The sequence below is a fragment of the Rhincodon typus genome, chromosome 39 (assembly GCF_021869965.1).
Source record: "Rhincodon typus isolate 14 chromosome 39, sRhiTyp1.1, whole genome shotgun sequence".
NCBI lineage: Eukaryota > Metazoa > Chordata > Chondrichthyes > Orectolobiformes > Rhincodontidae > Rhincodon > Rhincodon typus.
In genome coordinates, this window is record NC_063370.1 from 1,033,278 (window position 1) to 1,046,830 (window position 13,553).

Here is a 13,553-nt window from a genome sequence, read left to right on the forward strand (position 1 = left end):
TATTAAGGTGATGGTGTTAAAACAGGACAGTAAGGGAGATTTTACAGACACAGAACAGTGTGGTGGGGTTAAATGCAGCATGACATGAACACAAGATCATGGTTGAGGCTGTCTTCGTGGGTATGGAACTTGAGGATTGGGTAAGCGTCCTCCAAGGCAGCCTTCAAGATACACAACAACGCAGAATCGCTGAGCAGGAACTGATAGCCAAGTTCCATACCAATGAAAATGACCTCAACCATGATCTTGGGTTCATGTCATGCTACATGCAACCCCACCACACACTGTTCTGTGGCTGTAAAATCTCCCTTACTGTCCTGTTTTAACACCATCACCTTAATAACTTGTTATGATCTCTCTATCTTAATTAGTTTGTACAGTTTTGAATTACTTGTTACTTTGGTTAGACCAGCCATTTGGTTCGTTTCCAGCACCATCTTATTTTTAATTTTTCATAATTATCTCTCTGGCTCAACTAATCAGATTATAGGTCAAACTTTCACTTGTTATTCAGCTGTTGACACTTCATTCACACCATCTGTATGATCTTTTGATCTTTCTGCCTGTAAATTCTGGGCCTGTGTGCTTCTCTTCACTCCACCTGACAAAGGAACAGTGCTCCGAAAGCTTGTGAATTTGACTGTAACTTGGTGTTGTGTGATTTCTGAGCTTGTTTGTTTAGCGACACTGGGAACTTTCTAAATCGGTTATTTCTTTTTGCCTGCTGTTTCCAATACCTCAGTAATGGTTGCAGTGTGATTGTGTACAGCAAGATCCCACCAATAGCAGATGAGGTGATTGAGCAGTGGATCTATTTTTGCTGGTTGTGTTGGGTGTGCTGCAGATGGAAGGTTGTAGTACCTGATCCAGAGGCAGACAGGGAGATTGGGTGTGGAATGCAGGGCAGCAGATGAGGTGGGAAAGGAGAGAGAGCCCATCGAAGTTTGAAGTGGAAGTTGGTGGTGACTTTAGCCAGCTATCTCACCAGTGGGATCCAGAACATAGAATCCCTACAGTGTGGAAACAGGCCCTTCGGCCCAACAAGTCCACACCAACCCTTGGTGCCTCCGACCCAGAACCATCCTCCTATAACCCACCTAAGCTACACATCCCTGAACACTACGGGGAATTTTTCACGGCCAATCCACCTAGCCTGCACACTCTTGGACTGTGGGAGGAAGCCGGAGCACCCGGAGGAAACCTACGCAGAATGTGCAAACTCCACACAGACAGTCGCCCGAGGATGGGATCAAACCCACTTCCCTGGCGCTGTGAGGCAGCAGTGCTAACCACTGAGCCACTGTGCTGCCCCTGATCGGGAGGTGGGCCTGAAGGCATGTTGTGTGCACAGGGCCAGTTTGCTGCACTGTTTGAGCTGCTGCTTGTGATAAAGGTAGTTGCTAAGTGTAGGAACTCACTGACAGAACCTGCCTGCTCCAGTGTGGGAGAGGATTACTCCCAGGTCTAACTAGAAGAGCCTCTTGTAGTTTAACAAGATCTAGATCATTGCATGTTACCAACCAGTTAGAGGTCACATTGATGTGATTGACATTGCTAAAGGGACTTTGAGGAAGGGCTCAATAATTGATCTCACTCCTTTGAGATCCTCAGCTGTTCTGCCGCTCGGCATCACCATAGTGGATGGTGTTCATGGCACCCCTCAGTACTAATCCTTTCAGATCGATAGACAACAATGTCTATCAGAGGGGTGTCAAGAACGATGAGCGTGAGGATGAAGGTGGAAACACCTTCAAGGGTTTTAGAGATGGAATGGACGCAGGTGGGGAAAATGGGTGAGTCCTCTTCATCTGAGCCCAGGAAAATTCCAACATCGCCAGAGGAAATGTATACAGAGTGGAAAACAGATAAATTCAGCCCAAACCGAAAAATAAAACCATAAGATATAGGAGCAGAATTAGGCCACTCAGCTAATCGAGTCTACTCCAAGAGAGCATTCTCATCCAGTGACCTCGCAGAACTAACTGCTCAAAATTCATCAATTACCCCACTTTAAAATGTAGTATAAATCAGAGATTTCTGAAGACAATGTTAAAAGAGATTTTGTACTTGCATTCATGTCACAACTTCTGACAGACCCAAGGCGTGACTTTATAAATGGAAGGTGTGAATGTGGAACATTGCAGTTCAGGAAATGACTTCCAGCCAACGCTGCAGTGAGAAGGCAAATTTTATAAAATCTCCAAGAAGTCACGGATGAGAAAGGCCATTTGGTTTAATTTGCTTCAGAAAATAGCTAATGATACCTCCCAGCCCCATGTTGAGCTGGCTACTAACGCAGCACAGCAGCATTGGCTTGTTTCAGACCCAAACAGGGAGCTGTCGTTTCCTGGCTACACACTGGCTGGACAGATGTGGGATTCTGTTACACAGAGTGTGGTATGGATTAATTTGAAGCTAAGGATGGTGTGGAGTTATCAGAGGAACACAAATGGCCAGTGTTTGTGTACTGCTATGGACCAAACACGCAGGAGGGTGGTTACAAACTAGAAGTGGGTGGCAGGGGGGAGGTGGAATCATTTTGAGGCATCACAGGTCTCAGTTACCAGAGACCTCCCACCCAGAGATAGCTCCCTGTCTGTCAGACGCTGGAACTTCATTTTCTCAGCAGAGCCACAAAGGAGGCCATTGGTGAGAACAGAGTAACCCATACACTGCCCAAACCACACCCTCACCCCAACACACACACATACTCTCTCACACACACATACACACTCACTCACACACTCTCTCTGTCTCTCTGTCTCTCTCACACGCACACACACACATACATTTTCACACAAACACACACACACACTCACACACTCTGTCTGTCTCTCTCACACACATTCACACACACACTCTCACACACATACTCTCACACACATACTCTCACACAAACACATACACGCTCACTCACACACTGTCTCTCACACACACACACATTCAGTCACACACTCTCCCTCTCTCTCTCACACACACACACACAGAGTCTCTCACACAAACACATGCACATGCGCGTGCGCGCACACACACAAACACACACACACACCTCTCCCCTCATCCCCTTCCCTCCACAACTACTGTCTGGCAATCCCCCCACACTCTCCCCTGTCCCACCCATACACCTTCAGCAGCACCCCCATCACCACACACTCACACAAACTCTCCCCTCTTACCACACACATACCCACTCCCCACCCAGCCTCCTCTCCCACTTAGCCACCATCTCCCTCTCTCTTCCCTCGCCCCACCACACCCCCCACACCCAAACCCCAGCAGTTCCTGCAGCCAGGAGGAGGAAGGCATTGTTTGGGGAGGGGTGGGGGAAGGGGGGAGAAGGGGGGTGCTGTTGGCCTGGAGGGGTAGGCTCTCCTCAGTTGTGGGGAGTGGTTTCTGGGTAGGAGGATGGTAGAGGAGGAGGGAGATGGGGAGGTGTGCTGAGTGATGATGGTTAGAAGTAAAATCGGAGTGATCGCTGTCCCATGCCCAATGCTCAATTGCCTCGTCAGGCATGACTGTATTTGATGGACAGACCAGTGTATTCGCAGTGGCTCCTGTCATTGGCCACTACACAGGCCCCACCTGCAACTGGCCCCATCCCTACACACCGCGGGAGCAGGAGAAGGTGCCGTGGGCATTTTATTCACCACATTAAGGACTTCAATATATGACCGTGGTGGTGAAGTGGGCAATGGGCCTCCCATATGGAACTGGAGGAGTCCTGGGGTTTGGATATGACTCCCCCACACCGGTCCCCACCAACACCCCCCCACCCCCCACCCCACCCCATTACAAGCCTTTGATTAAAAACAAAGGCTTGTGGATGTTGGAAATCTGAAAACCACATGCGGAAAGTGCTGCAGAAACTCAGAAGGTCTGGCAGCATCCATAGAGAGAGGAGATAGAGTCAGTTTTTAAATTCAGGGCACCTGCCATCCTCACCCAGTATGGCATATGCGTGACTCCAGACCCACAATAATGTGACTGACTCTTAACTACCCCCTGAAATGGCCTAGGAAACCACTCAGCTCAAGCACAACTGGGGATGGACAACAAATACAGGTCTTTCCAGGAACACCCACATCCCATCATGGGGGGATGAAACAACAGTGCGAGTGATGCTCCAGGGAGAGTCCACAAAAAAGAGTAGGATGAGTTGCCAGAAAGAAAGGAACTTGTTAATTTTAGCGAATCTAACCATCATCCCTTGATATTCAATGGTGATACCATTACTGAATCCCCCACTATCAATATCCTGGGGGATACCATTCACCAGATGTTCAGCTGGACTCACTACATAAACACAGTGGCCACAAGAGTAGGTTAGAGTATAAAAAATACTGCAGCAAGTTACTCACCTCCTGATTCCTCAAAACCTGTCCCACCATCTACAAGGCACAAGTTAGGAGTGGGATGGAATACTCCCCACTTGCCTGGATGGGGGCAGCTCCAACAACACTCAAAAAGCCTGACACCATCCAGGACAAAGCAGCCCCTGTTTGACTGGCACCATATCCACAAACATCCCACTCCCTACACCACCAACCCTCTGTAGCAGCAGTGTGTACTATCTACAAGATGCACTGCAGAAATTCACCGAAAATCCTCAGACAGCACCTTCCTAAGCCGCAACAAATTCCATCTAGAAGGACAAGGGCAGCAGATACATGGGAACACCACTCCCTGCAAATTCACCTTCAAGCCTTCACCATCCTGACTTGGAAATATATCCCCGTTCCTTCAGTGTCGCTGGGTCAAAATCCTGGAATTCCCTCCCTAACAGCATTGTGGGTCAACCCACAGCACATGGACTGCAGTGGCTGAAGAGGGCAGCTCACCTCCACCTTCTCAAGGGGCAACTAGGGACAGACGATAAATGCTGGGCCCAGCCAGTGATGCCCAAATCCCACCAGGAAATTGAAGAAAAAACTTACATTCATTTTTCTCATACTTTAACATCACAGAATGCCAATTTCATTTTGAAAAAGTAAAAGATTTCTCAGCTATTAATGCACTTACTTTCTAGAAATTAATAAGTAATGCAAAACCCTGGCCTTAAGAAAGTTATCATCACCAATTTTGTCAACATTTTGTTTCATAATCAGGACATTGAGGTGCAGATTACATATATGCACTATCAGTAATTACCTAGTGTCTGTTAGTATGTTGTGCGACATTGCTGGGCTCTTAAAGATGTAAGGGAGATCAATATTGAAAACTTCAAGAAGAAAAATACAATTGGAAATCATTGCCCTACATCCTTGTGTGTTTTGACATGATAGTTTGTCAATGTTGAACTACAATCAACCTGCATGATTTCACTCTCGGTCCTTGCCCTCTCAGAGGAGCTAGAGCTGCAAACAACACAGCTACTGCTATAAATCTACTTTGACTTCCCAGAGACTTCACCCTGAAAGCCAACCACTTTATTACATCTGGATGACAAGTCCTGAAATAATGCAATCACCTCAATCTCTGCCAAAATAACCATTCAGCACCTTCCCCTTTTCCTGTTCTGTCAGTCAGTAAGATCTTGGCTGATCTGACTGTGACCTCAACTCCATTTTCCTAAACAGCCCCTACCCAAACAGCCCTTTTTTCTGTCAAATTATCAGTCTTGATTATTTTCTATGACTGCTACTCACTGGATTAGAGACTAATGACCCTTCAAGGGAAGAAAGTGTTCCTCATTTCCTTCTCAAAAGGGAGATCCCTTTTTTTTAAAATCTAAATTTCCTAGTTCCAGACTCCCCCACGGAGGGGCTATAATCACCAGTTTCATCCTGTCAAGTTCCCTCAGAGTTTTCTATGTTTCAATACAATCATTTCTCATTTTTCTAAGCTCCAGTGAACACAGGTGAAAACTTGGATTGAGTTTTAGACATGGAATAATGGGCCAGAACTTCCTGTGGCTGGTCAACAGACGGTTTCAACTTTAGCTAGGCTGGCCTTTTGTGCATTCAGGCTTTTACATTTCTGTGGAAGTGTGGGCTGATAACGTCACAATGTTTAGAGACATGAAATCAGAGACCCGGGTGAAGTCAAGGTAAATTTATAGCAGTACCATGTTGGATAATATTCCAGTTTGTTCTGTTTAACCTCTCCAGAAGGATTGTGAAATTGACAATTTAATTTGGACATTTTTAAGCTCACCAAAATAATTAATACCTGAAGGAATAGGACTCAACACTCTTAATAGCTCATTTTCAGTGGCAGAGAGGTCGATTGGCAGTAATTAACATGTATCATATCATTAATATTATTTGTGCGTGTGCTGACAACACTCAGTTTTCTGTGCTGTGTCTAATCTGTATGTGCTTGTGCCAACAAGCATCCTTACACCATTCAATATACTTCAATGGTGAGGCAGACAGCAAAATGTTGTTTTCGCAACGCTAACTGGGAGACAGTGTATTTTGGACAGATTTTAGGATTAACCACACACCTTCCCTCTGCCTAATGTTGCAGCACCATTTGCACCAACAGATCATTAAGTACCTTTCACCCTGCTATTGCAGTGACAACAATTGTGCTGTTTCTGAATTTTTTTTAAATTCAGTCACAGGATATGGGTGTCGCTGGCTAGGTCAGAATTTATTGCCCATCCCTAATTGCCCAGAGTCAACCACACATTGCTCTGGGTCTGGAGTCACAAGTAGGCCAGACCAGGTAAGGATGTCGGTTTCCTTCCCTAAAGGACATTAGTGAACCAATGGGATATTCTGAAAATGGATTCATGGTCATCATTAGACTATTGATTCTAGAATTTTATTGAACTCAATTGCTACCACCTGCCATGGCAGGATTTGAACCCAGGTCCCTGGGGGAAGTTACCTCTATCTCTGAATTAACGGTCCAGTGATAATACTACTAAGCCATCACCTCACCTCCCTTGGCAGGGTCAGGACACTCAGTGAATTCTAACCTTTACCTGCCAATTTCAAACCCTTCACAGATACAATATGACGTTTGTGTCTCTTCCATTATCCCATCTGCCTTTGGGTGATTCTGAGGGCAAGTTTACAGATTTGAAATCATAGAACAACTGCCCAAACTCTGTTCAAATAAAACTCCTAATCAACAGAGACGATCTTTACATCATCCACCAACTGGAATCATGTTTCCAGGCATTCATTCTGCTCTATCTTGACAACCCAATTTATCAAAAACAAATCTATAATAAGGCTGCATGATTAGATATTTGTCGCTGTTTCTCTGTTGTCTAAGTACAGTAGTATACGACATAATGTCTGAAATGATTGCGATATCAAAAGTACATGTTAATCTACTAGGTACATTTCCAAGAGAAGATGATACTGCAGCAAGTGAAATTGAGATCTCTCACCAAGGTAATAGATTCTTTGGGCCTGATAATGTTAATTACAGAGAAGATTTACCAAGATATTGCCAGGCGTGGAATGTTTGAGTTATAAATAAAGGTTGGATAGGCTGGGACTTTCTCCACTGGAGCGTAGGAGGTTGAGAGATAACCTTGTAGAAGTTTATAAAATTATGAGGGGTATAGATAGGGTTAATTGTAGGTGTCTTATACCTAGGATGGGGGAAGTCTACGGGGCCACATTTTTAAGGTGGGAGGAGAGAGATTTGTAAAAGACAGAGGGTGGTTGGCATGTGGAATGAACTTCCTGAAGAAGTGGTGGATGCGGGGACAATTACGACAGGCATTTAGATCGACACATGAACAGAAAAGGTTTGGAAGGATATGGGCCAGGAGCAGGCAGGTGGGACTAGTTTAGTTTGGGATTATGTTTGGCATGGACTGGTTGGATCGAAGGGTCTGTTTCTGTGCTGTATGACTGTATGACCCAACTAAAGAGCCGACATAGGAATGGACAGTGTGACACAAGAAGAGGTTTAACAACAAAAGGGAACTCTAGGTTTGTCTCCACTGTTCAAACGATGACTGCCTTCTCTCTGGGAGTGTTTTTCAAAACCAGCTCAGCATTTCCTGCTGACCAATTCAGACTTCCACAAAAGTGTTTTATCCTGAGCTGTGCTCTGCTTTCCATTTTACAAACAATGACAAAATGAAACTTCAAGTTTGAAGATTCTAACGAACTTGCTGGAGGTGCCATAACCTACGGAACTGTAGACTAGATTGTGGCATAGGAACAGAAATATTAGGAGTCGGAGTAGGCCATTCAGCCCTTCAAGCCTACTCCACCATTTAATATGACCATGGCTGATCTTATCCTAATCTCACCTCCACTTTCCTGCCTGCTCCCCATAGCCCTTTATCCCAGTTTTCATCAGAAACATATTGAATACTTTCTTGAATCTGTTGATTGATTCTGCCTCCACTGCACTCTGGGGCAGTGAGTTCCACAGATTCACAACCCTCTGAGGGAAGTGGTTTCTCCTCGTCTCAGGTTTGAACCAACCTCCTCTCACTCTCTATCTGTGCCCTCTTGTTTAAGACTGTCCCACAAGGGGGAACATTTGTTCAACATTCACCTTATCAATCCTCTTTAGCATTTTACATACCGCAGTCAGAGACCCCCTCATTTCTCCGAACTCCAGTGAGTACAAGCCCAAGCTATTCAACCACTTCTCATATGACTGCCTTTTTATCCCTGGAATCAAACGAAGTGGGATAGGTCTTTCCTGGCTGATACAGATTGGATGGGCCAAATGGACTCCCAAATTCTTTTTTTCCCACATTTTATTTCTTTCTATTCCGACAGGTTGATTGAACATTTTATTGAAATAATATTAAATAATCCATTAAACCACTTCAGTGGAATAATTGGACATTCAGAGTGGTGAGCAACATTAATGCTCCGCTAGTGTGTATTGGCACTGGGGTGTGGGTATTAGTTGGTTTTTGGGTGCAGATTGGACAGAAAGCAGTGGTGAATTTATTTAAATTATGCCCCAATGTTACTCTGTATATGGGATTTTGTTTACCAATCTGTGGGGTTAAAATTCACCTTAATGAACAACACAGAATGGGCTATAGAGCATTGTTTAGTTACTTGGCCACTCACAGTCATAGAGATATACAGCACGAAAACAAACTCTTCAGTCCAGCTTGTCTGTGCCAATCAGATATCCTAAATTAATCTAGTCCCATTTGCCAGCATTTGGCCCTTATTCCTCTAAACCCTTCCTATTCATATACCCATCCTTTTAAATGTTGTAATTGTACCAGCCTCCGCCACTTCCTCTGGCAGCTCGTTCCATACACACACGACCCTCTGTGTGAAAATGTTGCCTCTTAGTTCCTTTTTAAATCTTTCCCCTCTCACCTTAAACCTATGCCCTCTAGTTTTTGACTCCCCTACCCTGGGGAGAAGACCTTAACTACTAACCCTGTTCATGCCCCACATGATTTCATAAACTTCTATAAGGTCACCCCTCAGCCTCCGACGCTCCAGGGAAAATAGCCCCAGCCTATTCAGCCTCTCCCTGTAGCTCAAACCCTCCAACCCTGGCATCATCCTTGTAAATATTTTCTGAACCCTTTCAAGTTTCAAAACATCCCTCCTATAGCAGAGAGACCAGAATTGAACTTGATCAATCTCTGTATTCAGCACTAGCGTACAGCATGTTTAGTAAGGTCTTTAGACATCATTGGAACAACCATAAACTGTAAGAGAAGGAGGCTATTCGGCTGATTGATTCTGCTCCACTACTCAAGTCATGGCTGATCTGGTCATCTTCAACTCCATTTTCCTGTCTTTTCCTCATAACCCTTGATTCCCTTCCTGATTAAAAATCTGTTTCACTCCACCTTGAGTATATTTAATGACCCAGCCTCAACAGCCCTCTGCAGTAAAGAATCTCAGTGATTTACTACCTTCTGAGGGAAGAAACTCCTCCTCATCTCTGTCTTAAATATGCAATCCCTTACTCTGAGATGATGCCCTCTGTTCCTAGACTCTATCAGATTGGGAAACAACCTTCCCACATCTATTCCATCAAGTCCCTAAGTATCTTACATGTTTCAATAAGATCGCCTCTCGTTCTCCTAAACTCCAATGAGTACAGACCCAACTTACTTAACCTCTCCCTAAAACACAGTCCCTCCATAGCTGATAGCATCACAATGAATAATCTCTGAACTGTCTCCAATGGGGCTGAAAACTGTTCACAGTCTTCCAACTGTGATCCAATTAGTGTCTTCACTTCTCTGTTCATAGAACCAGCCGGCTGGTGAGACAGAAAGCAGGATTTATGGCGGTCTCAGTGAAATGACCTGGGGCAGAACCAGATGAGAAATCCAGTGAGGTCTGTCTTGATGCCAGGAGCAACCTATTGCATGTTCTAGACAGCGAGGGTGACGTTCTGGCTAGGCAGTGGGGAGTTCCCAAGCACAGGGGATTAGAGCTTGTTATACACTAGGCATCAAGACTTCTAGACACGGAGGTCAGAGTGGGTACCTGACAACTTTAGCTCACCATTTGCTCCAAAGGACCTCTATGTTGGACACTGGGCACACTCCATGGGCCCTGGCCAGACATTTCCCATGCCAACAAACATTGACATCCAATATACCAGCTTCTAAGAACCCTCATGGTACATCTCCAATTCATTTAACGGATGCTTCTGCCCTTCGGTACTGCCCCTCACATTGTACCAGCCACTCCCATTGTAACGCTGCAACGAGCACACTGTGTGCACAGGGCTTTTAAGTTTATTATCTTCCTCAGCTTACAGCTCCCTTCCCCCACTCCAGTGTCATAGCTGCATCCTATTTATATATTTGCTTAAAGACACCTAATGTCTACCACTTGTATCTCTTAACCTTAACAATGGCATTAAATTATGCAATTGACCAAATGTTATACCCTCTTCATTTCTAAATGTGTTAGAAACATACAACTTACGAGTAGATTAGATCATTCAACTCATTAAGGCCTGCTCCACCATTCAATAAGCTGACTGATCTGTGTGTTTTCCAAATTCTGCAATTCTATCTTCTCCCAATAACCTTAGAGCTCCCTTTCTGTCAAGAATCTATCTACCTCTGCCTCAAAAATATTTAATGAAGACACCACCCCCCGTCCCCCGCTCCACTGCTTTGTGAGGCAAAGAGCTCCAAAGTCTCAAAGCCCACTGAGAGAAAAAGAGAAAACGCTCATCCTTGTTCTGAAAGGGTGACCCCTCATTTTAAATCGGTGTCCCCTGGTTCTGGACTGACCCACAAAAGGAAACATCCTTTCACCATCCACCATGTCCAGACCATTCAGGGTCTGATACACTTCAATCAAATCATCCCCTCACTCTTCTAAACTCCAGTGGGAACAAACCCCGTCTGTCCACCCTTTCCTCCTCAAACAACCCACTCCTTCCCAGTTTCAATCCAGTAAATCTCCTCCGAACCACCTCTCATACATGTACATCTTTCTTTCACAAGGAGACCAAACTGTAGTCACATGAAGCCTGTCTATATCTGAAGCATAACACCTTACTTTTATATTCAATTCTTCATGTAATAAAGGATAGAATCTCATTAACTTTCTTGATTAAAATCTATCTCTTTGAACAGACCTTTAGTAGGTTGTACTAACATTTGCTAATGTGGCTCAGTATCACAATTCATTATCTAGCCCTACTGTGAAGCATACCAAGATATTTTGTTATATAACTGGAACAATTTAGATGTGAATTGCTGTGTTTGAGTTATACTGGAGTATTGCAGCACCACGTTTGCTAATATAATCTTAAATTGTTTTACAGAATGATTCCATCTTCTAGCAAAACGTTCATTGTGAAAGACTTAGTCGCTGGGCGAGACTATGACCTGTGCGTTCTAGCTGTCTATGATGATGGGATTACCACTTTGACTGCAACACGAGCTGTGGGCTGTGTACAGTTCACCACAGAGAAGGAGTACACACAGTGTCAATCCATGCATACCCAGTTCCTTGGTGGGACCATGATCATCATCATTGGTGGCATCATTGTGGCCTCTGTATTGGTCTTCATCATCATCCTTATGATCAGGTATAAAGTCTACAATAACACTGGGGAACACAAGACTAAGGTCAGTAACGTCTACTCACAGACCAATGGAAGTCAGAATGGGGCCATGCCACCATCAACCTCAAAACGAATGGAAAGTCGAGAGGAACATGTCCAGGAGATGTTGCCAGATGCTCCCAAAGGAACATTGGCTGTGGCTTTAACTACAGATTATGATAAAGTCTCTGTCACTCAAAGCCCATCTTTTCCCACAGAGGATATAACTCCTCATAAGCGAAGGAGAACTCGGACAGAGCTGCTGAAAGATGCGCCATTCCCTTCAAAGGAGATTCAAGGGGAGGACCAAGGTAGCACATCAACAAAACTGCAAATTCCCAATTTCTTTGAAGATTACGTGTAAAGAAAACAGCCAAATTCTACAAACTGTCATAATTCTAGTGTTGTTCACAGGTAGTCTGGGGTGTTATATATAAACCAAAAATGCTGGAAATACTCAACAGGGCAGACAATATCTGCAGAGAGACAAACAGTCAATGTTTCACATCAGCGATGGCCCCTCTACAGTCTGGGCTCTTCAATAAGTACCTGCAGAGAAAGGCTGACCTTAGGGATCAGAAGAACCACACAATTACTGTCTGACATTTTTCCATTTTTACAGATATATATATTTTTGATACCTTGAAGTATGATGTTTGAAGATTGCCTGAAATTCTAGATGCAAAACGTCTGCAGAAATATAAAGATGTGTACAACCACTGAGGAAGGAAGATTTATTTTCAGCGAAATCATTAATGTGTGGCGCATCAAATACTGCGGATGCTGCAAATCTGAATCACAGCCAAAACACGCCAGAATGCTCAGCTCCATCTCAGCTCAGTCTCTGTTGCTCAGAAATGTTTTTAATTTCTTTCATTCTGCTTATATCATCTTATTTTAATTTTACTTCATCCGTTTAACCTTCTCCTGTTTTTCATTTCAGCACGTTGCATGCTATTCAGCCTCCCTGTGGTGCGTGAGTATAAGAGGGTGTACATATGTGTGTCTGTGAGCATATATAGGTATTGGTGTTTCTCTCCCCACCTCCATTCCACCATCCCTACTCTTACACTCACCTCCTCCCATTCATTCCTAACTGGGCTACAGTTCATTGTGCTCCCCCTACAATTTCTTCATCCTCTGGCAAAAAGTGTTCATTAATTCCAACATTTAAAAGGTATCTGGATGGGTACATGAATAGGAAAGGTTTAGAGGGATATGGGCTAAATACTGGCAAATGGGACTAGATTAATTTAGGATATCCGGTCAGCATGGACGAGTTGGACTGAAGGGTCTCTTTCTGTGCTGTACTGCTCTATGACTCAATAAGCAGTTACTGTACTCTGTTCATTGTTTTCAGCAGTTCTTGATTTCATTGAGCATGTGTTTTCATGCTACCTGCCAGTGGCAGGTAATGTGTCTGTTTGACTTTTATTTTTTTTGAAGTTGATAATTTTGTCAGATAGTTCTTTACACTGAGGATGCTCCGTTATGTGGGATCCAGGTGCTTTAAAAAAGGCTACAAGGTGCAGGGCTGGATGAACACAGCAGGCCAAGCAGCATCATAG

The 13,553-nt window shown here is 44.2% G+C and overlaps 1 protein-coding gene across 1 annotated transcript in view; it reads left to right on the plus strand.

Moving 5' to 3' along the window:
• Positions 1-12,790, plus strand: part of LOC125480970 (leucine-rich repeat and fibronectin type III domain-containing protein 1-like protein) — a 262,452-nt gene extending 249,662 nt beyond the window's left edge. The window contains exon 2 of the mRNA XM_048618360.1: positions 11,704-12,790. Within this exon, the coding sequence (XP_048474317.1) occupies positions 11,704-12,349 (646 nt within the window). The 3' untranslated portion in view covers positions 12,350-12,790. The remainder of the gene's footprint in view (positions 1-11,703) is intronic.
• Positions 12,791-13,553: the final 763 nt, after the last annotated feature.